This window comes from Periplaneta americana, chromosome 15, assembly GCF_040183065.1.
Source record: "Periplaneta americana isolate PAMFEO1 chromosome 15, P.americana_PAMFEO1_priV1, whole genome shotgun sequence".
Lineage (NCBI taxonomy): Eukaryota > Metazoa > Arthropoda > Insecta > Blattodea > Blattidae > Periplaneta > Periplaneta americana.
The window spans coordinates 142,187,397-142,214,172 of NC_091131.1; the positions used below are offsets into that span (position 1 = coordinate 142,187,397).

At 35.7% G+C, this 26,776-nt stretch overlaps 1 protein-coding gene across 19 annotated transcripts in view; it reads left to right on the forward strand.

The window, feature by feature from the left end:
• Positions 1–26,776, forward strand: part of Ufd4 (ubiquitin fusion-degradation 4-like) — a 465,356-nt gene that overhangs the window by 152,732 nt on the left and 285,848 nt on the right. For all 19 annotated transcript variants that reach the window (XM_069848281.1, XM_069848285.1, XM_069848292.1 and 16 more), the window contains 2 exons: positions 19,657–19,819; positions 20,703–20,844. In XM_069848281.1, coding sequence (XP_069704382.1) covers positions 19,657–19,819; positions 20,703–20,844 — 305 coding nt within the window. The remainder of the gene's footprint in view (positions 1–19,656; positions 19,820–20,702; positions 20,845–26,776) is intronic.

The following is a 26,776-nucleotide window of genomic DNA, read 5'->3' on the forward strand; positions in this document are numbered from 1 at the left end:
ACGGTACAGAATTGTAGTGCATAGAATGTAATTACGGTACAGAATTGTAGTGCATAATTTCTGTTTATAAATGTAGTTCTCATAAAGATATCTAAGGAAATCACCAATTTTACTCGAAATGAAAGCACTACAACTATTAGAAACGGTAATAATTCTAGGTTTTATGACAAAATTTAGTACAATAGAACCCTGATTGTCACCCTATTAACCAATCGGTGGATTATCTGTCTTCCTTATGCTTTTTTTTTTTTTGCTGCAGAAAAAAATACGAAGTTCTGTACATTAAACATTAGTACTGTACATATTTTTTCTAGAGAGGATTATTACGATCCTTCACCACTACCATTACAGAGTATGTAGTAGGAATGCTTCTGCCATTTCGGTAACATTAACAGTGGGAGGGGGTGTTTTTCCAATTTGTAAAATAGTCACAATCTGCTTTCAGACAAATGTCCCTAAGAACTTCCACACAACTGCAAACCCATGCACCAATCAGTATTGTTCTCCTGTATGAGTAGCCATACTGTATCACTTGTATGCAAAATGTCATTCCACGAATGTCAGAATAAAACTTGTACTAATTATCGAAAAAATGTGCAAATAATTGAGTGGCTTTAGAAAAGATAAACTGTGGTACATGTCACATCAGAATACGAGATTGGCGTTACAACTGTGCGCGATTTAATAGAAAACAAGGATAAAGTGCTGTATTACTGTACGTTCTTGTGTGTTTGTTACTTATTACAAGCATAATATTTTATAGTGTAGTGTCTAGTATTAAGACATCAGTGGTTGCAGCACGCCAGGAACTTTGCTTTAGCAAAGAAGGGGAGCACTGCTACTTTCAGACCTGTTACTAAATCTACGTATTACTCTGTGAAAAGATTGATTAAATCTACATACTTAGACTTCAACAAACAAAATTTGATAACACAATCCCAAGGGAAAAAATGGAACTCTCTGCATCAAAATCCATAGTTAATTCCCGATTTACCACGGAAATCGTCTGTAGCTGCATTTAGATTGGCAACAGGCCATGATTGTTTGGCCAAACACCTGCATAGAATTGGAATATATCAGTCCCCTAACTGCCCATTGTGCAACTCAAACCAAGAAATGGATTCGGAACACCTCAAAATCTGTGCTTCAGTGGCTGGTCATGATAATATCTTTGAAAAATATTGAAGTGCAAGAGGTCAAATGACTTTATTGTCAAACGCCTGGTATTAGAAAACAATAACAACAACATACAAAACTGTATTATACACTTAATTGAAGAAAATCATTCATGGTATGGATTATCTGATTTTTCGATTAACTGTTCAGTTCAGCCCCTTCATTACCAAGGAAATAGAGGTTTTATTGTATACAGTAAACTCTCGGTTTAACAGACCTTGATTCAACTGACTACGTATTTAACAGATAATTTTGTGCGAACATTTATATTTTTATGTTTTTAATATAATTTTATTTTTGTTGTTATTATTATTATTTAATTTTTTTAATTTTTTTTTGTGGTTGCCAACAAAAGCACACCATTTGTAGTGAGATAAAATATAGTCCTGTGTGATGTAGCAATGACATTTCATGACATGGAATCTGTATTATGATTGGTCACCAGCCAAAGCACGCTGTATGTAGTGAGGCAAAAAGGTACAGACCCAGTAAGCACTGAGCATACGCAGTATGTTATGACAGAAACTTGGAAAATTCAGGTGGCCCAAATTTTTTTCTGAGTCTGTACATGAAACAGTTATATAACCGGTTCTTCTATATGGTTGTGAAACTTGGACTCTCACTTTGAGAGAGGAACATAGGTTAAGGGTGTTTGAGAATAAGGTGCTTAGGAAACTATTTGGGGCTAAGAGGGATGAAGTTACAGGAGAATGGAGAAAGTTACGCAACACAGAAACGCATTGTATTCTTCATCTGACATAATTAGGAACATTAAATCCAGATGTTTGAGATGGGCAGGGCATGTAGCACATATGGGTGAATCCAGAAATGCATATAGAGTTTTAGTTGGGAGGACGGAGGGAATAAGACCTTTGGGGAGGCCGAGACGTAGATGGGAAGATAATATTAAAATGGATTTGAGGAAGGTGGGATATGATGATAGAGACTGGATTAATCTTGCTCAGGATAGGGACGAATGGCGGGCTTATGTGAGGGCGGCAATGAACCTCCGGGTTCCTTAAAAGCAAGTAAGTAAGGAAGTAAGTCTGTACATTTACTCCTGTGTGACGTGACTTCTGTTATTATTATGATGTCGACATCAGAAGAATGACTTATTCATTTAACAAGTAGCAATATGTTAAAGTTGTAATGTTATATTTCAAAATATTATTGTTTTTAAACTTTTGTTGACGTACAAAATTTTGTCCAATAATCTTTTTGAGAAGATTAACTCCATATGTAGATGAAATTCTTGGGAATCATCAGTATGGTTTTAGGCATAATAGATTTTGACTACTCAGATTTTTTGTATTCAACAGATATTGGAGAAATAATGGGTTTATAAGGGTGCAGTACATCAGTTGTTCATAGATTTCAAAAAGGCATATGACTCGTTTAAAAGTCACATGCCTTATTCTTATTGAATTTGGTATTCTTAATGAATTTGGTATTCCCAAGAAACTAGTTCTAATGATTAAAATGTGTCTCATTGAAACATACAGCAGAGTCCGTATAGGCCAGTTTCTGTTGGATGCATTTCCAATTCACTGAGGCCTAAAGCAAGGAGATGTACTATCACCTTTTCTGCTTAACTTTGCTCTAGAGTATGCCATACGCAGTATGGATAACAGAGAGGGTTTAGAATTGAACATGTTACATCAGCTCCTTGTCTATGTGGATGACGTGAATATGTTAGGAGAGAATTCACAAACTATTAGGGAAAACACGGAAATTTTACTTCAAGCAAGTAAGGAGATAGGTTTGGAAGTAAATCCCGAAAAAACAAAGTATATGATTATGTTTCGTGCCCAGAACATAGAAATGGAAATATAAAAATTGGAAATTTATCCTTCGAAGAGGTGGAAATTCAAATATCTTGGAGTAACAGTAAACAATACTTGGGAGGAAATTAAACGCAGAATAAATATGGGAGATGCATGTTATTATTCAGTTGAGAAGCCTTTGTCATCTAGTCTGCTCTCAAAAAAACTGAAAGTTAGAATTTATTAAACAGTTATAGTACCGGTTGTTGTTCTATATGGTTGTGAAACTTGTACTCTCACTTTGAAAGAGGAACAGAGGTTAAGGGTGTTTGAGAATAAGGTGCTTAGGAAAATATTTGGGCTAAGAGGGATGAAGTTACAGGAGAATGGAGAAAATTACACAAAGCAGAACTGTACGCATTGTATTCTTCACCTGACATAATTAGGAACATTAAATCCAGATGTTTGAAATGGGCAGGACAAGTAGCATATATGAGCGAATTCCAGAAATGCATATAGAGTGTTAGTTGGGAGGCCGGAGGTAAAAAGACCTTTGGGGATGCCGAGACGTAGATGGGAGGATAATACTAAAATGGATTTGAGGGAGGTGGTATATGATGGTGAGACTGGATTAATCTTGCTCGATGATGGGCCTATGTGAGGGTGGCTATGGACCTCTGGGTTCTCTAAAAGCCATAAGTAAGTAAGTATTGTTTTTAAACATTTGCGATTTAACGGACACCAGTTATCCCCAATAGTCCGTTAAATTGAGAGTTTATTGTATTATGTTCAAGTTATGAATGCTGTCTGGTAGTATTTTTTAAATGTTAGACTAGAAAATTCTTAAAAAGTTTCTTATGTGTAAATGAAGACTTCACTTCAAAATATTGCACACTGTCAGTGAAGTTGTGAAGATAGTAAAGTAGGGACAATGTAGAATATACAGATTATTATATATTGAGTTGAGTTATGTTATACATACAGATAAGGAATATTTACATTACTTACATGACTCTCAATTACATAATCACGAGTCCACACCTGTGGAGTAACAGCTAGCGCATCTGGCCGCGAAACCAGATGGCCCGAGTTCAGATTCCTTTTTGAGGCAAGTTATCTGGTTGAAGCTTTTTCTGGGGTTTCCCATCAACCCATTATGAGCAAATGCTGGGTAACTATCGGTGCTGGACCCTAGGCTCATTTCACTGTCATTATCACCTTCACTTCATTCAGACGCTAAATAACCTGAGATGTTGATACAGCATCTTAAAATAATCCAAAAAACATATACATAATCACGAGTGTGTCAAGTGAGAAAACCACTACTAACTGGATCTGTATGTCTCTCTCTTCGTCCCCCTGCTTATCTCACCCTGCCTCCCCTCTCTCTCCTTCACTTTCTTACTCCTTCATTCATCATCTTCCTTTCTCTCCTGCTCTCTTCCACTTATTCTCCCTCTCCATTTGCTTCTCTCCTGCACTCTCTTTGTCATTTCCTCATCTCTATTCCCTTTCTTTTTCCTTTCTGTTTCCACTCGTTCTCTCTCTCTATCTCTCTCTCTCCTCCTCCTCCTCCTCTCTATATATCTCTCTATTTCTGCCTGTCCCTCTATCTTGTAGCTAGTATACTCAGAGTCTAATGTAGTTCAGTGTTCACTATATTCCTCGCATCTTCATGGCATATTGTATTTGCACAAAACATGATGATTTTGAAAATCTCTGTTGCTCACTCCACATGTTGGGTACAATTAAAAGGAGATGTAAGTGCTGTTTAGTCAATCAAGAATGATGTGACATGTTGGTGCGCTCTTGCTAGATCATCATGTTTTTAAGGTTGCATAAACATACAAAATTTACAAGCAATTCTAACTGATGTTTGGAGTAGATTTAAAGATTGTGAAGTTAATTTCCAAGAACTACAGTTGTTTCCTGAAAGTTTACAATTGCTAATGATATAAACAAAGAATTCTCATTCTTTTCAGCAGACTACATGTCTGTTTAGTTTCATTTGTCAGAGTTGCCATGGTGGTCTAGTAGCTAGAGCATTGGACTTATAAATATGAGGACCTGGTCCGATCTCCGGCATACCCAAAATTATAATTTGTGTTGGGAAAGCTAGTGGTCCAGGTAACACAGGGGTTTTCTTTCAGAGCTCTGGTTCCCCTTTGGCATCCCAACAAATCTCCATCATCTCATCTTATTGCGGGTGTAGTGTAGACGAGCCTCCTTTGGTACATCATGGGTAATGACTGTCAGTAAATTGGTCTGCACAATTGACTTTATTTGGGTGAATGACGAACAGTGAAGTACCCACCATTAGTTAAAAAGAAGTTTCAGTTGTCAGTAGGAATTGTAAAGTGCAATTATGATATGATTGTCTTCATTAATTTACAGTGCATTTGTGATAGATAAATCAATAATTTAAATATTACATTTTTAGTCTCTATTTAACGTGAATGTGTAACTTATATTAATTTTAGAGTCTTCATTCTTGGATACACACTTTTAGCACATGTGTAATCACGGAATAAGTAATAACTGCTTTATTGTGTTAATATTGTGGTAAATTACCTGGCTTGGGTAGTTTCGACGTGATGTGGGTCATTCTCTGTCATTTTAGGCTTTGTGGAATGATGGACACCATGTTGAAACTAGTTAGTCAGGTAATGTACCATAATATCAACATAGTAAAACAGTTATTACTTAGTCAGTGATTATATTTAGAACTGTAAGGTCATAGAGGTCACATTGTTAGGTATTATATTTTACCGAATTTCGGTGCTTAAAAATACAGACGGAGGTGTTAATAATAATAATAATAATAATAATAATAATAATAATAATAATAATAATAATAACAAAGGTGGTGGTGGGGTGGCGGTGTGTTGTTTTTGTTTAGTCAACTGTACGAAGACAGGTGACATCAGTAAGGCATCACTCATGAGGCAACTAAGCCAGGAGATAATGGGATAGGGTGGTCAGTTCCTTTCCCCACTCCATTGCATATGATTTTATTATGATGTTGATGATGATAATGATGATAATAATAATAATAATAATAATAATAATAATAGTAATATAATAAAGGCAATGGCGTTGGTGGTGCAGACCATGATTTGTTCTTGGTACCGGTATATTATTGAAAGTGTTTAGGTATTTTATCTTGGAAGCTTTTATGTATGAATAATTTAGCTGAGTGGTGTAGTAAGGATCATGTAATAGTAGTTCCTAAAAGACTAATTTGGCCATCTCTTCAGTGTTGTTAACTAATACCAAATATCACCAAAGAGAGTAAAATAACAATATTACAATGCTATGTACTAAAATAATAATAATAATAATAATAATAATAATAATAATAATGATAATGATAATAATGATAATGATAATGATAATGATAATGATGATAATGATAATGATAATGATAATATACAGCCTTTCCAGGTTCCGTACGGGACACTTTAGACAGCAACTCTAAAATTTCCTCTTTTATTATTTCCTTTTTTCCTAAATTTATATCTATAATATTCCTACAGTTAAGTACCCCTGATGCTATTCCTAACCCATAACATTGAAAAACATGAAATATCTAACTCAATTATACTTCCAATTATTTCTCTCTCTTCCACTTCACATTTGTTCAGATGTTCTTTCACCTTAATTTTCATTTATTCATTGTTTGTTTGTCTATCTTACTACACTCTTACACTATCTTCTTACACTTATCACTTTCTTCTCTATTCCTATTCTATCACTTTTGCCATCCCTAACTTTCTTGTACTCACTTTTTAGCACTCTTCTTCCTCGCTCATTCCATCCTCACTATTCTGTCCTTCATTTCCCCATTTAATAACCTCTCAAAAAGCCCTATCTATTCTGTCCTCACAATCACTAATATCTGGTAGAGCCCATTCGCAAACTCGTGGCACCTGCGCAAAAGACAAATTGGCTTCCACTTACATGGATTCGCTCAAGAGTCTTGGCTGGAGGGGAGTTTGAACAGTAAACTCTATGAGTAAGCAGTTGCTTGCACACACACAGAACCCCCAACTCTGAAGCCTCAGAAAGAAGCTCGTGCATGTTGGTGTCAAGAGTTTGCAATCTGGCTCTACTCGCTTCGTTCCTTCGCTTGTTCTGTCACGTATGTGCTGATTATGGTCATTGAAATTGAAGATTTTGTTTATAATTATTCCAAGTTACTGAATTTTCACCTCATTCTATAGTTCTGTATTGTTGAGGAATATGTTTATATTTTCTTTATCTTAGCATTTATTTTGTGTTACTAAGAGAGCTTTCGACTTCTGGTCATTAAATTTGAGCCTTTTATGATCTTTTGTAATTCTGTGTTGACAAAGTTTTCAATTTCCAAGACACTTCTGCCTATTAAGAGATCATCAGCAAATGCAGTAACTTTTGTATGCTTTGTGTATTTTAAGTTGAGTAGGGAATTGTACTGGATGTTTGAAAACCCCAGTCCACAGCAGGATCCTTGAGGGCAGCCTTTTATCACGTATTTTTCTACTTCAATGTTGTTTACAGACATCACTGCACTTCACTGATTAAAGTAGCTTTTGTTGAGATTGTAAAGATTACCTGGACATTCAAAATCTCCTAAGACCTGCAAAATGCTCAGCCACCATGCGGCATCAAATTTCCCTTGGGCATCAAGGCTCATTAGGATTATTATTGACCATTGTTTATACTCTCTTCCACATACTCATTTTCCACATCATAGCATCTACAGTACTTTTATATGGAGTGAAACGTTATTGACTGAGTATATCATTTGAATACACACAATGCATTATTCTGTTAATTAGAAGTTCTTTCAGTTCTTTACATCCTATATTTATTGGGCGAAATTTCGTCGGTTCTGACGGTTCTTTCATTGGCTTCTCTATTGGAACTAATTTTGCTCTTTCCAATTTTTTGAGAAGTTACCACTTCTTAGGCAAGTGTTGTAGATGGCCGTGAAAGTATCTTGGAAGTAGTTTAAAAACTTGAAGCAGTGTGTTCCTTTTATTTTTCCTGTTGGATGAAATCTCTGTCATCCTGAGTTCCTATAGGTCTGTTGCTTTTCTCCTTAACGTTACTGTGTTATTCAGAAGCTTATTCTGTGTTGTCTCCTGGGACTAAGTGTTGTATCATGTAGTGTAATTTGCACAGTTTCTCTGTATGGGATAGGTAAACTGGGAAATTGTGTTTAAAATCGCCTTCCAACTTCCCTACAAGAGTTTGTTGTCACATAATATGTGTCATACATAAAAATCCTTTATGGGAATGTGTAATCATGTCGAGGCATTATGAAAAACTGCACAAGCACTTATAACACTCGTAATGTAATTAGCATTTAAAACTCGTAATTTACATGTATGGAACAGGAACGAAACAAACTAGACAATATCTTCACATACACATGAAACAGGAATGAAACAAACTAGACAATGGCTTCATATATGCATGGAACAGGAACGAAACGAACTGATAACATTCGTAACTTAATTAGCACTTAAAACTCATACATTTATACACACGGAACAGTAATGAAACAAACTAGACAGTGGCTTCGGTGCGACTGCTGTTCACTCACACAACCTGCTGTTGTCACAAAAATGCGCAAATCTTATGCATGGGTGATGGGAGTCCCAGCTGCCAGGATATTATAACTGATTTGGCAGCAGTCTGAGCTGCTGCGACCGGCATGTGAGCTGCAGTGTGAAAAAAAGCACTTTAGATACATGCTTATAGCATAGAAATATGTCATCGTAGATTATTTCTGTCTACTGTGTCATTATCTGATAATTGGTTTAACAATATAGCGCCAATCTGTTTATTTGCGGTTAGTATTGCTGCCCTCTTTTTGTTTTTCACATGTGAAGATTTTATAATTTTGGGGCATGCCTGTCACTTTATTATTAGGTATGGTTCCTGTATAAAAGTTATGTTTATACTGTTTAATTTAATTATTTTCATCAGATTGTCAGTAGTTCCTCTACAATGTTGGAGATTAATTTGCAGACATTTGTTTTAATGTTCTTTGGTTTATTTGTGTTTCTTGACTAATGTTTGAAGGTATGGCAGTTCTTATCTATAGAGGAGTGATTTTCTGACAATATCTCATATTATACTTATTATATATTGAAATCCTTTTCAGTTGCCTTGCATTCTTTTAATTTATGCTGTCCGGTACAGAGATCATGTCCAATTTCCAGCGTCATGATTCAATTTACTGCACTGGACACAAAGGTTAATTTTAATGCAGAGCTGCCATCATGTTTTCAGTTTCTGCCAGAAAGTAGTCTCCATGTTATAGTGTCCATTTTCGCAACAAGATTCCTGCTCTTTCTTTTGCTTCTGGAAACAAATTTTGCCCTGATCGAATCTTCAGACAGATTCATTTCTAAGCTTTGAGATATCACAATTCCAGCAGCTCACAGCAGGCTGACGTTTTCTGGAATGTTATAAAGAATAACATTTGATTTTTTAAGCTTGGGAGTGCTCACTTCCAGATGTTGTGACTACACTGTTCATTGATCTTCTTGGTTAGAATATCGATCTCTTCCTGACATTGAGACTCGATTACTAGCCATTTATGAGTCAATTATTTTAGAGAGGTTTTTCAATTTCTTATGCAGTTGGATTAATTTCCCGTTTCAAAATTAATTAACTGCTTCAGGTGATTCAGTATGTTTAGATTTAACGAACAGTTTATTTCTCTTCTCGATTTCCACCTCCAGTTCGTTGCTACATAGTGCAGTAGCATAAGGCTGCGGCCACAGTGGAAGCATCGAGCGGCGCGGTACCGCTCTCGAAAAATTGAGGAGTGGGGAGGAAAGAGCGTTGGTGTGGCCATATAGCGCAGAGTTGGTGAGCGGCGCGGCGTGGAGATGGGATCATGACAGTGTTTGCTTTTAGGCAATTCTTATCTAGAAAGAACAGCTTAAAATAGGAATAGAAGAGAATTTTATGTTCATCCATTTAATAAGAGATGTGAAACTCTGAGACTTTCATCGTTTGTATGAAGAATTAGGGACATATCCAGATAGATATTTTAAGTATACTCGTATGCTTATTACAACTTTCGACTATTTTCTAAATAAAAATAAGGAGCGACTACAGAAGCAAGCCATCAAATTTTGGAGATTTATCACTATTGCACAATGGCTAATCATTATATTAAGATACAATTATTTTAAGTTAAAGACACAGGATCATGCATTCTTCGAGCAATGCTGCAGGTAGGCTATACTGCATATAAATTAAATTAAATAAAAATAGTCCTACGAATCCTTACATTTTTGTGTTGATGGAATTAAGTCTCATTCATTACGAATAATTGCATGGGCTGCATCTTACATGGCAAAAAAAACACATGTTTATACTTACGAAAATTCAACATTAGAAATGAGCAGTTTTCAATATTTTTCATTTTTTTTCATTTTGATTTATTGCATTTAAAACTTCTTACAATTGTTTGTTGTGCAAATTTAAATTTTCCACTACACTTATAATTATTACTTTGTCATATGCGGCAAAAGAGACATTAAAAATTGTGCTCCGTACCACTGAAAATATACTCTCTTGCCATTGCTTTATTAACAGGATATCGAACTACTCTAGTTTCAGCATCAATTATTTTTTTATATTGTATATATAAAGTCCTATTTTAAATAACCAATTATTGATAAATAGATTTAGCATAAATATATTTTTATATAAGTGATATATATTTAAATAATTTAGATTTATATTCGAGCCCTTGGCTTTGTTGTTGAGGCATTCGAAGACATATTCGTCTGAAGTGATACGTTATCATCGCTGATAATTGTCTTTATTTTCTCCCAAATCAGGACTGTTTGGAGTCGATGGGATCTCCTGGAAGGAAAGATTTCCTACAGTCCTATCAGAAAGGACGACGTCCTTCATAAACATCGTCAGGTCGAAAAACGTCCATAACGATGTAGCGATTCAAGAGCTTCGGAACCGCTTCGTATCTTTGGGAGCTTCTGGAGTTCCTTCTCATATTTATCTTTTAAATTCTACGACTTATTTTTGCCACGTCTTCTGAAATAGAATGCAATAATGAATATTTAATGAATTAGTGACTGAAATATTAATATATTCTAGTATTAAGTCTTCTACTACGTTAAGATCAACAAAATTTAAGGTAAATTTCTAACATTACTCTTTCTTGTAGGTTTATAACCACAGGGACATCATTGCGATTACTGGCATTTTCCTTCAGGGTAGGAAAATTTACAGCAATTGTAATGGCAAGACTAACGTGTGAGGTAATCTAAAATGAATCGATTAAAGAATTTATACTATAACCAAATAAAGAAAAATTAAACGAAATAGTCAGTGATTACTACGAACGTTGTAATCCCTAATTGATTCGTAACAAATGACGAAAAGCATGGTCAGGTAAAGGGTCCTGATAAATCAGTTCCAGATATTTTAATTTACGTAGTATTGCTACAGATTATTTCTGGTGCAGACTAAACATTTTAACCATTGATTTGGTGGGAAGAGGAAAACATAGTGATGGAGGCATTTTCACAACTTTACACTTTTCAATTTGTTGGAGACCAACAAGTTCAATGTGCGAGAACTATCGAACTCAATTGTAAAGGTATCATTTGTACTTATTGGAGATGAAGCCTATCCTCTAAAACTTTATCTTATGAGGCAATATCTAGTGAGAGAACTAACGCCTAGAAGGGAAAATTTTAATCAACGTTTATCTAGTGTTCGAAAAATAATACGCGGAATGTGCTTCCTGAATATTGCGTGCTAAGTGGCGATTCATGATAGAAATATGGACACAAATGTGAAAAGAGCCAGCACATATTATAATCTTCCATTTGAGAAAAGATTGCGACGAAGAATGATCTGCATTATTATGAAACGACTTTACAAATTAGAGAACTGATGATGTGCAAACTCATTAGAACTCAGATCGCAGGAATAATAGTTGCAGTGAATTTGATAGACAAATAAAGATAACTTCACTGATTATTTCAATCAGTCGCAGATGTTAATATAACATTATAATTTGTACTTAATAGATTGTGTTTTTCATAACAGAAGTGCCAATTTCTTGTATGAGATTGTAAATAATTACTTTTGACCTAATAGTTTTAATCCTACCTGTATTTCTTTGCTTTAACGATGGTTAATTGCAACAACAGAAATATTTAAATCATATAATTGTACCTTTATTTCGGAGTTGGAATATTTTTAATATTGTACGCAGCACTGAGTGTTTATCCCGACAATATTCTACGAAAATAATAATAATCATCATCATCACACGACATGTTATAAAAATATTATTCGCGTTCAGTAAAATGTCTTCCTACATATTCCTCGTCATGGAGAGGTTTTTGAAGTTCTTCTCCCAATTATTCCATAGGAATATTCGGGTTTTCACTTCTTAAATGATAACTTCTTTCTCATTTCTTGACAATTCATACTTGCAATTGTGAGCGGCGCCGCTAAAATCTCAAACAAGAGCGGGCGGCCAGCGGCGTGTAGCGTTGTCCTTGAACCAACTTCCCATCCAAAATGCCGCTCCGCTCACACTATGGCCAGCTGCATTTGCTAACACGCGTTTGTGATTCATCCACGCCGCCACTCAACGCGCCGCGCCACCAGCCGCTTGCACTGTGGCCAAAGCCTAACTTCGCATTCCACCAACAGGTGACACAGAATGTCTTTAAAGGCGAGGATTCTCTTTTGCTGCATCAGCTACTGCCTTGCACCCGTCTTCAACTTCTTTCACTGATACTATCAATTCACTTATTCATTTCTCTTTTTCTTGCAGTTCATTCTTTACCTTAGAAAATGATTTCCTAATTTCACTTACAGATGTCAGAATATCTATCCTTAAATAATTCCTTAAATTATCGCTTTTCTCCATCAAATTAAGTAGTAAGTTCAGAGAGTTTTCTATGCACTGATCTATATTGTCCACCATGTTGACATATTGTCATTTAATATTAATAAGTGTACCGGTATACATATGACCTTTTCTAGATTGAAAAATACAATTAAATTTACATATAAAATAGAGGCAAAAGTTTTACTAGCAGAAAATGAACATAAAGACTTAGGTATATTATTTAGGAGTAATTTTACATTTCATAGTCATATTAGTAATATTATAAATTTGTCCTATAAAAGTTTAGGTTTTGTTATGAGAAATTCTTATAAATTTAAAGTCAAAACTATAATAATTTTGTATAATTCCATTGTTCGATCTAAATTAGAGTATGCTGCAGTTATTTGGAACCCAGAAGAAAAACTTGTGTTTACCAGCTATAAGGTCCCTGCATAGATGGTTACAAAACCTTTCGGTCAAACCAGGAATAAATGACTAAATCCTGAAAATTATGAAACCGAAATCGAATCTATTGCCATTAGTGGACCGTGTGGTTTCCATAACATTTGATGAGATGTCGTTGAAAATGTATGTACATTATGATGTTCAAGCTGATTTGTTTGGATTGTTTCCAGACTTAGGCAGTGTTGAAGGAATAATTGACAAACCGTGTATAAATAAATGAGGATGGAACCAAAAATCTTGCAAACCAAGCATTGACGATAATGATATGAGGTATTAAGAAAAACTTCAAGCAGGTTGAGGGTTATTTTCTCACAAAAGATGGCATGGATGGCGAAACACTTAAAGATATCATGATTTATACTTCAAGGAAAATTAGGGCAAATGGTTTCATTCCTAAGGTTTTGGTCTGTGATCAAGGACCATATAATTTAAAGCTGCGACTACTCAATATATCCACTGAGAAACCCTACATTGAATTAGATGGTGAACGAGTGTATGACTTTTTTTGATGCATCACATCTCATAAAATCTGTTCGCAATAATTTCAAAAGGCATGGTATCCAGTATAATGGAGAGAGTATTTCATGGGAGTATGTTAAACAGTTTTATATAATTGACAAAAAGATATGAATCCAAGGTTAGCACCAAAATTGAAACAAAAGCACATAACTTTACTACCATTTTCACCAATGCGTGTTTGTCTGGCAATGCAAGTTATGAGCCATTCTGTAAGCCGAGGGATCATGACACACATATCCTTAAACTCTGTGTCCTCTGCAGCACTACCCACAGCCATATTTATAGAGAAGTTTGACAGCCTTTTCGATATATTTAATTCTAACCAGTTGAATAGTCCGAAAATGTTTCGTAAGGCAATCAAAGAAAATTCTTCCCAGTGGGAATTTTTAGAAAAAATGACAAAATATTTGAAGGATCTAACATTCTTAAACAAAACCAGAAGTGTTCCACCCCCTGCATAAAAGGCTGGCTCTTGAATATCAGCGGACTAAGACAATTATGGAGTGATTTAAAGGAAAATTATAATTTTCAGTTTCTCCTTATGCGACGTCTCACTCAAGATTGTGTTGAAAACCTTTTTTCTATTCTAAGGTCAAAGGGTGGGAATAATGTTACCCCAGACTGTTCCAAATTTAGATACACTGTCAGAGCGACAATTTGCAACCAACTTCTCTCTCCTTCTGAAGATGGCAACTGTGAGTTCGATCTCTATACTTACTTATTGAAAAAAGAAGACTTTAAGAAATCTACACGTAATATACAGTTGATAGATACTAATAATCATAATCAATTCAATCTTTCAGGAGTGAAAGACAGTGTACATGTTCAAAACTTGGATCTTGCGCAGGACAACAGCCACCGTTGTTATGTAGCAGGATGGGTGTGTAGTACACTGATACATGACGACTGTAAGAAACAACTTGTGTCGAATGAGGAAGCATTCAGTTTAGAGGACATACATATTTCCATGAAAAGATACGACAATGCTGAAATGCTATACCCAAATAAGGATGCTAAGATCTTAACAGAAAAAAATATGTTGCATATTTAATCAATACTTTATCGAATTTTTTAATACCTCGCATCACACAGTGAAAGAGAAAATGGTATGTTTAGTTGGTAAGCCAGTTGAACTGAAAATTTGTAATGAATGTTTTAAAATGTATGTAAATAGGTTTTTCAATGTTATGATAAACTGTTTTGTAAAAAATACAAATGATGTTTGCGGAAGACTTGATGGCCGTAAAAAGACAAAAAAAGTAATGCATATGTAAATTTGTACTACCGGTAAATGATTAAAGTGTTCATAAGCTTGCCAGCTTGTTTATATAACTATAGGTTTCGCTTCGATAAAATGATATACAGTTTACAGTGAATTTTGAAAATATTTAATGTATTAATTTAATTTCATCATATATACATGTACGTAAATATTTGCACACCCAAAAGAGTAGAGCTGACATTATATAAAATTACCATATTTGAGAGGATAGAAGGAAGAAAAAAATAAAATAAAATAAATAACTAAATAGGGAGAAAGGGAGAAACATAGTTACAGAAATACATAAAAGAATAAACATTATTTAATACATATTATTGTGACAGCGACGTGAGATTCGAACTCACGACCAGCGTCCCGCAAGAAAGCAGATCGCACAGGCTCCACGGAACATTGAGTGACGTCGCGCGGTGGAGAGAAGAGAGAGGGTGTATTACGTCACGCGACGAGTTTGCGCGCGCATCTGGTGCTGGTAGAGAGGAGAGGGCCCTGGATTTCTCTGGAATGCCATCTCTAGAGACGGGTGGAACCTTCGAGGTTACGTCGCTGTGATTATAAATTACGGTCGCGAAGGAACGACGGCAGTTTCCAGTTTTCAGTTGATTAGTCAGCCAGTCAGTGAGAAAGCCAGAGCAAGCAAGCCAGTCTTGTGAACCGGAGTTCGACTCGAGTGTGCGTCCGCATCTGCGTCAGCATCCGAAGGCCTGAGTTCGAGTGCAGTGGACCGCAGTTGGAGGGACCTGAGTTCGAGTGCAGTGGACCGCAGTTGGAGGGACCCGAGTTCGAGTACGATGAACTGTCTCTGAAGGTCTGTGGTTCGAGATACTGTGAACTCGAGTGACTGAGATAGAAGAACTGTGAACTGAGAACTGATAGTTCTGATTTGTAAATAGTGCTTTGTAAATATTAGTTAAGATTAACAGTTCATTGTTGTGCGTAATAGTCCAAGTAAATTATCATTGTCGTCGGTGGAGTGCTATAACGAATACTGTGTTGAGGAGGATCCAATTGTTGACGAGAGCGTTTAAGGTGAATTGTAGAAAGGAATTACTGTTGTGACAAATAAATTACATTGTTGTTACTAATAAATTTACATTATTATATAAACATATATGTATACGTACACTTGAAATAAATAAGTTTTTGTGTGCAAATTAAGCTTTCAGGAATAACTCCCTGTAAAGTTAATTTGAATAATTTCGAGGGAAAAATTGTTCCGGGGCCGGGTATCGAACCCGGGACCTTTGGTTAAACGTACCAACGCTCTCCCACCGAGCTACCCGGGAACTCTACCCGACACCGATCCAATTTTTCCCTCTATATCCACAGACCTCAAAGTGGGCTGACAACCGTCAAGCAACCAACATTTGAGTGCACACTAACTCTGTGTGACTTTAAATTGTGGTTTTCTGTTACGTAAGTGACGTGTATTATGCAAATTAAGCTTTCAGGAATAACTCCCTGTAAAGTTAATTTGAATAATTTCGAGGGAAAAATTGTTCCGGGGCCGGGTTGGTACGTTTAACCCAAGGTCCCGGGTTCGATACCCGGCCCCGGAACAATTTTTCCCTCGAAATTATTCAAATTAACTTTACAGGGAGTTATTCCTGAAAGCTTAATTTGCATAATACACGTCACTGTACGTAACAGAAAACCACAATTTAAAGTCACACAGAGTTAGTGTGCACTCAAATGTTGGTTGCTTGATAGTTGTCAGCCCACTTTGAGGTCTGTGGATATAGAGGGAAAAATTGGATCGGTGTCGGGTAGAGTTCCCAGGTAGCTCAGTGGGAGAGCGTTGGTACGTTTAACCAAAGGTCCCGGGTTCGATACCCGGCTCCGGAACAATTTTTCCCTCGAAATTATTCAAATTAACTTTACAGGGAGTTATTCCTGAAAGCTTAATTTGCATAATACACGTCACTGTACGTAACAGAAAACCACAATTTAAAGTCACACAGAGTTAGTGTGCACTCAAATGTTGGTTGCTTGACAGTTGTCAGCCCACTTTGAGGTCTGTGGATATAGAGGGAAAAATTGGATCGGTGTCGGGTAGAGTTCCCGGGTAGCTCAGTGGGAGAGCGTTGGTACGTTTAACCAAAGGTCCCGGGTTCGATACCCGGTCCCGGAACAATTTTTCCCTCGAAATTATTCAAGTTTTTGTGTGTTTTATAATGTTTCTGTTTTCTCTTCGTTTTTAATTTAGGTCTGATATAATATGTGGATACAATTTAATAATTGAATAAATTGTAATTTTGAATTATAAATTCATGCTATGTTACTCTGTAACGTGAGATAAAGTGTTATTGTAAAGTCATTCTTAATGTCAAAATTAATTTTGTCTCACTAAAGCAAAGAAAAAATACGCAACAATTAATTACGGAAAATAATACGAAGTATGCAATATTTCTCATAATATGCAGCCTTGATATAAAATAATAATTTTACATTAAATAGCCTACTGTTCAACACATTAGTAACACGTTTTAAACAATAGTCCGAATCTTGCTATATTAATATTTGTATATGTGGATGTAATTCCATCCCGCTCCACTAGATGTCAGGTCTGCGATATTTCGCACTCGTGTCAATGCTGTTAGTATACAGCTGTCCGGTATTATATATAGTAAGGTATTTGCTGTCAACCTAACAGTACAAATGAAAAAGGTTGCTCAGATTACAGACATCTTGGAGGGAACACGTCATTATGCTACTTTGTACAATAATTATTATTTCAGTTTTACAATTAGTAATGTTCACCATTTGTTAACTGACTTCTGTGTCACATAGTATATTAGATTTTTGTGTGGATTTAGACCCATCCAGCATAACTGTCAAAACTGACCTTGATTTTTCTTGCTTAATAGGAAGTGCAAATATTGTGTTAATGCAAATGTTCTACAGTTTTTTCACTGTTGCAAAAGTTTTTGAGATGAATAGAAGACAGAAATTAATCAGTACTATATTCTCCTACATTATCTATGATCCTCCGCCAATGCTCCCAAGAGTAATTTTTCGATTCAGGATCTGAAAAAAGCTGCTGGTTTGAAGTTAAAGAAGTCATTAAGCCAAGTTTGTAAAGGATCTTAATTATCGAAGGAGTTCCCTTGAAGGTTGTTGGATATAGAATGGTGAAAGTGGAAATGTGTAGGCGGAAGATAGGGAAAATATCAAAGATGTGGAATCACCTCCCAACCAAGACCCTGGATTGCCACTTTCAACATGTTAACAGAGTGCAGGCGTGCATCATCATGTTGTAGCAGCACTTGATGAAGTCTTCTGGGGATTTTTCTTCAATTGCGGCCACAAGGCATCTGAGTTGTTGGGAATAAATGTCAGCAGTTATCGTTACATTCCCAGGAAGCTATTTATGGTACACAACACCTTCTTTATTCCACCAGACACATAACATCATCTTCTGTGGATGGACACTAACTTATGTAAGAGGTGTTGTGTGTTGAAACGACAGAATCATTTTCTTACAGTGTTTCCTCCGATGACATTCTCTGTGTACGCAAAAAAATGTTGTGAGCTGCCTCTGCTGCCTTTGCTTTTCTGTTAAACTCAGAAGAATATGTCGGAACTGTTTGCTTTTTTCCCCACTTGACACCATTACTTCATTTTAGCCCACAATCATAGCATAAAGTTTCTTCAAATCCGCAAAATTCAAAGCATATTTACAAGCATAACACTCCAAATAACAAATGCCAAACAATAAACAATAGGTTTGTTCATACAACAGTTTCTGAAAATTTGCAACTGTCATGAGTATGCACACTTGAAATTTATGAGCAGAAAAGTCGATATGCGCATTGTTTGAAACTGATGTACGAACAAACCTAATCTCCTAATAACATAGTGTTGTGATGAACAAAAACACTATGAAGTTATGCATCAACCTAATAAAATGTTGGTATTCCTGTTACAAGAAATTGTGAAGTGTGTGGACCTGCTACGATATGTCATACTTTTACTTAATGCCGGATACTTGTGTTCAGTCTCTCTCTCTCTCTCTCTCTCTCTCTCTCATATTAAAGTGAGACAACAGTATTCTACGATTTGATGTGTATCGTCTGTGATTGTGTTAGTTATTTTGCACGTAGGTTAAATATAATTTCAACAAAAATAATAGGGTAGCTATTCCTAGTTTAAAATTAAAGATTTCATAGCCTCAAACAAATAAATTTATAATAAAATTAAGACCTTTCTGAAATAGTATATGTACGTGGTTAAATTCAGAGGCATTAGCTGAAATTTTCTGCTTGTACAACTTGATTTAGTGTCTGTGAAATGTAGCACTTCAGATAAATGTATCTGCGACTGGTGAAAGATTGGTTATGATATTGTCAGTACACAAAAAGTTTTGTTCAATTGTAAAAAAATTAACACCCTAATATTTATATGGCCAGTTCTGTTGTAAATTTCAATTTTATATTGTACAAAAATAGAGCCTTGCATATATGTGTGGTATTTACAATTTATATGTTTTAAATTAAATAGCCTGCATTTTATAAAAAATGACAATAAATGTGTAAGCTTAATTAAATTGATTACTTATGTTTGTATGTTAGGAGAATGGATGATACCAGCTGAGAAAGAGAAAAAGACTGATGCTGTGGAACCAGATGATAATGGAGAACCCAAAGGAGACCCAGAAATGGCACCTGTGTACCTGCGTCACTTGTTACCTGTGTTTTGCAACACTTTCCAATCTACCATGTTGGCGTCAATCAGGTATGCATACTGATATAGTGTTTTAAGATGCTAGTGAAACAATGGTGTGAGTGCGTGTAGAGCAGGATTGAAACTCAGTTGTAACACAAGCCATTTCCCATGTTATAGTTTACCAATAGTTCACGTGTCAAGGGAGATGGGACCATTGGGATGAAATTGTGGATATGCCTAGAAAGTTTGTCTTAAGTTTTAATGTGGCAGAGGACAGAAACATTGTCGAAAGACAGGATAAAAGGTGCAGAAGTACTTTTATTGACCCTCAGCTGTGGTGGTCAGCTGCAGAAAGGAGAGCACTTTTGCCAATGACCCTCAGTTGGACTTCAGTAGTTCATGATGGTCGACTGTAATTTGACGGAAGATGTGCAATGTCTATACAAGTTTTTATATTTTTCCTGGAATTTTTTATGCCTCTAAGAAAGAATTATACATTTTCGGTGCTCGAACTCGGGAAATAATGCTGTCACTGAGTCCAAACTACAGACTGTAATTTTGCGGAAGTCGAGCTTTGTGTGTACATGTTTTTGGACCTTTTCTGTAATTTTTTATACCTATAAGGATGAATTATATATTTTCGGGGCTCGAACTCAGCCTTAATTGGTTCCTGTGTTGGCAGTTTCATAGATGAACCGTCCCTACTACAAAGACAATCTTTGTGATAAGACAGCACTCTTTTATACTCTTTGCGCATCTTGTACTCTCTGCTCGACCAGCACTGGGTTTTTATCGACAGGAAGATTGGCATAAGTAACAACTTTAGTTACAATGGAGGCAGATGAGTTAAGGCGCAAAAAGCGCAAGAAGTATGTTGGCACTCCTTCAGATGTTAGAGCATAGCAGGACAAATATTGCAGTTGAGCCAAGTTTTCTATTTTATCTGTTTCAGGAAAGCAAGTTTGAATCTGATAAAGAAAATGGTGCATTATATTCAACCATGTCTGCTTGTGGAAGCTTGTAGTCCAGAATCTCCTACTTACAACTTTGGCACGATGCTTGTTGAAGTGATTGCAACTGTACTTGATAATGAGGTAAGAAATAAATTGATTTTAATATGATTGTTATGAGTAAAGCAATTACTGAAGATTTTTAAGTTATGGTTTTTTTTACGAAGTAATTTTATTTTGTATATACTTGTGGAAAGTATTGCATGATACATGTTTTAAAAAGTGAAGAGTCAGATATACGTCTAAAGAACTGGTTAATTGTGTTCAGTGAAATGTTTATGCTAAAAAGTAACCAAGTATTCACTTTTTTTTTTGTCTCTCATTTTACTATGTGTGATCAGTATTATAACATAATTACTTTGTAACAGAACAATTTTGGGAGAAACTGCACTTAGTGTCCCGCAAGAAATTTTTTGAAGTCCAATGATGTGACACTGCGCATGCGCAAGACACAGACAAGTAAAGTAGCTACCACACCATAGATAAAGCTAGTGCACTAACAGTAACATGTACTTAAACCGTTTTAGCAGGTACATTTCACAATAGCTTAGGCGCAACATAACAAATGGCGGCAGTTACATTGTATCGTTTAGGGCCGTTTTCTCCAAAGTAAGTTAAACTTGGGATAAATTAAACCTGTTCAACTTTACTATTCAGTTTAAACATACTTCCATTTTCTTTATAAATTTCTGGCAGTTGTTTAGTTTAAACTAATGTTGGCACTAGATGCTCATGGCTTCTCATGTGTTGGCTACACTGAACAACAGTGACTAGCTAATCAGAGCCAAGATTACTGATGGCGCGTCATATATGTACTTTCATCATGTCAGCTGTTTACAGAGAATTAATGCTTTAATCAAATCAACGCGAATAAAGAAGAAATGCATCTACTAGTTTCACAAATAAATAAATCATTTATACCCATGTGAAGTCTTGTGTATCATTTAATCAGCTGTTTTCTTGAATTTATTGGAAAGCATTCTCGATTCCACTTTTCTCTGATAGGCAAGATCATACAATAACTTGTGTCTTGTGTTAATGTGCTTTATGGCATATGTGGATCCATTTTAATATAAAAATTAATTTCCTTTAGATTATTCCTTTTGCTCCGAAAATCATGATCTCCATTAATTTCAAGAAGACACCTTCCAGCTTTTTAACGTGTTCGGTAACCCACTAAATTAGGCCTACCTGATGTACCCAGGATCTTGATAATTCTAAGGGAAATAGTCTTTATTTTTAACGTTGTAGTATGTGACCTAATCTAGCTATGTAATATGCACAGGCCCTAGTTTATAATTGGCTAGAATGGGCAAATATCCAGAGCAAGGGAGCAAGAGAAAATATTTTAAGGTAGGATGTTGAAATAATTGTTAAATATATGCTCAATAAAAATGAATATTTGAAAATAATGAAAACAGCATTTTGTTTGGTGAATTGGCACAATTATTGTTTCACTTTTTTTGCTTGGTAATAGAAGGGATAAAGTTAAAGAAAGAGGTTAGGGTGCCAACATTTGCTCTGTCCAGTTTTCCAGTGATCTAAACCCAGGGCTTGAATATTCATAATAGGTGTCATCCTCTTATGTTATTTTTATTTCAATAAATGTTGATTGCATTATATGATTGCTTCATCGTCCATTATGAATTCTGATCAGATTATCATCAGCTGATTAATGTACACTGTAAAGTCCTGTGTTTAGACATGGAGAATTCAGGAAAAAGAAGTAAGAATTTTAGTCCAGTAGAAATTGACTTCCTGCTCTCTTTAGTTAATACAAAGAAAGATATATTAGAATGTAAAAAAACTGATAGTGTATCATTAAAAGACAAAGAAAAAGTCTGGCAAGAGCTAGCAGAAAATTTCAATGAAATTAGTGGAACTGTAGTAAGAGATTGGAAGGTATTAAACCACAAAAAAGACCTGTAAAAGGAGATTTGCTGAAGATAAAAAATACACATCAGGTACAGATGGAGGTCCATATCAACCGAACTTAATAACAACAACTAATATTAAAATGAAAGAGATTATTGGCACAATACAACTTGAGGACTACCATCTGTATGTGACTCAGATTGTACTGGCCAGTCATCACTACTCGCATCTGTGGAGCACCCATCTGCAAAAATTGGAAAAGCACAATTTCCTTCTCAGATCCAATCAATTCAAAATTCTAATGTAACACCCCCTTTTCATCTGTAAATCTGTGCAAGTCTGTAGCTTCTGAATCCCAAGCATTTGTCTCAGGTGACGATTCAGATCCCACTGGTCAGGTAATTGAAGATATACCAATGGTGACTCAGGATAATATAGAAATTAATGAAGTAGAAGCCATTCCATGTCGCAATCAATTCAGTATTAGGGACCTGAGGAAACCTACTTCCACCTCACTCCGAATAAAGAAGATTTTGAAGTAGTTATGGTGTTTATTTTGTTCAAGTCTGTATGTTCTTTTTTATTTAAATAAAAAATTTAATTCAACGTATTAAATCACATATATTTAAAGGCAGTATTGATAACTTCAGTTTGTAGTGGTCCTAACATGTTATGATGTTATTTTGCTATTTTCATAATGTCATTCGGTTTATATCATTCACTGCATTAATAATACCTAATTTCTCTTTTTTCCAGTTCATGCGATAACTGTGGTTGCTTCATTTTCTTTTTCTCTTGACCATTCCCCTTCCTCACGATTGTACTTCCATCAGTTTGCCCGTTCGTACCTTGTGCCCTCATGTCTTCAGATCTCCTCTGCTCTTTAGTATATTGAAGTTCTCGTTTCTTCGTACTTAATCCAAATATTGGATGATCTTCATTTGCCTTACAGAATTCTACATCATAGAATTTCCCATTGATTTTTAATTTATCTTCATATAATTTTGCAAAGTGTCCATTCGCTCTTGCCGCCTTCATGAAAGGGAGTAGTAGCTTTCTTTTACATCTGATCTCGTAGCTCAGGTCTTTTTCAACTCTCATTCCCGTTCCTCGCACTCTGTGTAAGTTCCTTAATATTTTTTCTTTGGTTACTATATTTGAGAATCTTATCACAATAGGCCTTTTACATCCCAATCCGATTCTATAAGTCTCCTCGATGTTTTCCGCTCTTACCTCCAGTTTGAAGATCTCGTAGCATTCTCTGCATACTACTTCCCCGGTTTCTATTGCGAATTCACGTCCCTTTTTCTCTACTCTGAAGAATAACAATTTCCTTCTTCTTTGATTTATTTCGTACTGCTTGATTTTCCTCTTCATTTGTTCTATTTCTTGTCTCAGCAATTCAGTCTTCTCACTGTGACCCTCTATGTTTAACTTCACCTTTTCAATCTCTTGTCTGTAGTCACTTCATTCATTATTATTTGCTCTTTCTTCATTATTTAGATCTCCTATATTCCAATCTACTAATTCTTTCGCCCCTGCTAATATTTCCTGTTGAACACTCCTATGCATTTTCACTTTCTTGGATAGAATCTTCTTCCGTAACATTTCCTGAGGTCAATGCCTCTCTACTTGCAACGTCAGAGCCGTGCTCACTTGCGTCCATTCACTACCAGTGCTTATTGACAACTGCGAAATATACAGTATATTCCCTCCAGCTAATTTCTTATAGTTAGAAAATAAACACACTGCATATTTCAAGTAATTAGTTACTTTCTGTCATTGAAATCCGACATTAATATAATTTTGATTTAAATGCAGATATATTTCAACTTGTAACATCACTGTCTAATTAAAATAAAATGGGATTTTTACATAAATTGTGACTACACTATAATGTGTTAAAATATTTGTGTATCTGTAATAATATTTTATACAACACAGTTACAGTTAAGTCGTGTCATCATTAATATTCTATATTATGGAGGTTGTGTTACACCTAAAGCTACACCACACAAGATAATATGTCAGATTTAAAAAAGATAATTTTAGGCTTAATATGGTGTACTGGTACTGTTTAATTTCCGGTGAAGTAAAGATATAATATACTGTCGAAAATATGCAAGTTCAACATGAATAATAAAAAATGTTACATGTATTGCAGCGAATTAAACTTATTTTATGTTATGGTGTGTGGATAAGCTTCAGGGCTTCTACCACGTTGTCTTGGTGTTATTGGCTGACGTTTCGACCGCTTTGTTGTGGCCATCTTCAAAGCAGTTGTTGGATAAGGAAAAAGATCTGCCAGCTCTTATATATATAGTAGTCTCGATGGGGGGAGTAATTGCTGTGATAGGTCGTAGGTTCTCCTTCTGGCATCTGATTGGTCCTACGTGGTCCAATCCGGTTGAGGTCTGTATGAAGGGGAGTATTCATATTAAATACTGGCCCTCATAAGGTCCGAAAGAGTGACCTTGATACTGTGCCCGATGTCCGGATGAAGGGGGGGGGGGGCGCCGCGTACATGTGGAGACCTGGTTTCTCGTTCCTAAGTATAGATTGTAGGTTCTTCTTCTGGCATCTGCTTGGTCCTACGTGGTGCAATTCTGTTGGAGTCTGTGTGAAGGGGAGTATTCATATTAAATACTCCCCTTCACACAGACTCCAACAGAATTGCACCACGTAGGATCAATCAGATGCCAGAAGGAGAACCTACGACCTATCACAGCAATTACTCCCCCCATCGAGACTACTATATATATATAAGAGCTAGCAGACTTTTTCCTTATCCAACAACTGCTCTGAAGATGGCCATAACACAGCGGTCGAAACGTCAGCCAATAACACCAAGGCAACACGGTAGAAGCCCTGAAGCTTAACCACACACCATGTACTCCAGCCGCGGAAGCCTATGCGAACACTTATTTTATGTTAATTTAATCCCTTTGTTTCACTGATTCACCAACAAATCATGAAAATACTGATGGATAAGGTGCTGGTACTGCTTAATTTCCAGTGAAGTAAAGCTATAATTAGAGAGCGGAATTTAGGCAAAAACCTATTTTTTTTCCTTGATACATACAGGCTTGAGATTTAATATTTACATTTTTCATGGAAATATAGTATAAATAAAGGGGTTTTATAGTGCCTAAAAATGCCTATTTCAACGTTAGTGCCTATTTTTAAGTTTTTAAAAATGTTTACATCATTTTTCGTAACTATTTACTGTTTTTCTTAACATTCTGTACCGTTTACATTCCAAGACGGATAACAACAACTCTTTCCTAGCAGTGAACAACACAATAGAGAAGTACCGCTGGGCCACCCCTTCTCATTCTTACAATCTTTCAATCCTAAAATTCCAACTTTCAGTTGGACTGGGTAGCATAGTCGATATAGCGCTGGCCTTCTGTTCTCGAGGTTGCGGGTTCAATCCTAATTCCGGCCGAGTGTGCTTAAATGCGACAGGCTCATGTCATTAGATTTACTGGCATGTAAAAGAACTCCTGCGGGACAAATTATCATCATCATCATCATCATCATCATCATCATCATCATTATTATTATTATTATTATTATTATTATTATTATTATTATTATTATTATTATTATTATGTCTTCCTCTGTTAGCAATTTAACACAAACTCGCTGGGTTGTACTCGAATAAGCATTCTCTTACATTCCAAGACAGATAACTCCTTCATTTTTTCTCACCATTTGTAACTACAGCAGTGAGCAACACAATAGCCACAATAGGTGCCGATCATCTACTGTAAAGCAAACTATGGAAATGTGAATGAAAAACACTCTTATATTAGTGACATGCTTTAATAAAAGAAAGCCTATTTTTTAGTTTATAGAGCCTAAATAAAGAACTTCAAGAGCCTGTTTTAGGCGCCTAAAATGACACTTTTTAGGGCCAAAAATTCCACTCTCTAGTTATAATATATACTTTTGAAAATGTCCAAGTTTAACATGAATAATAAACAATGTTACATGTACTACAGTGAATGAAACTTATTTTATGTTAATTTCATCCCTTTGTTTCACTTGTTCACCAACAAATTTTAATCATGAAAGTACTGATGGATAAAGTGCTGGTGCTCCTTAATTTCCAGTGAAGTAAAGTTATAATATACTT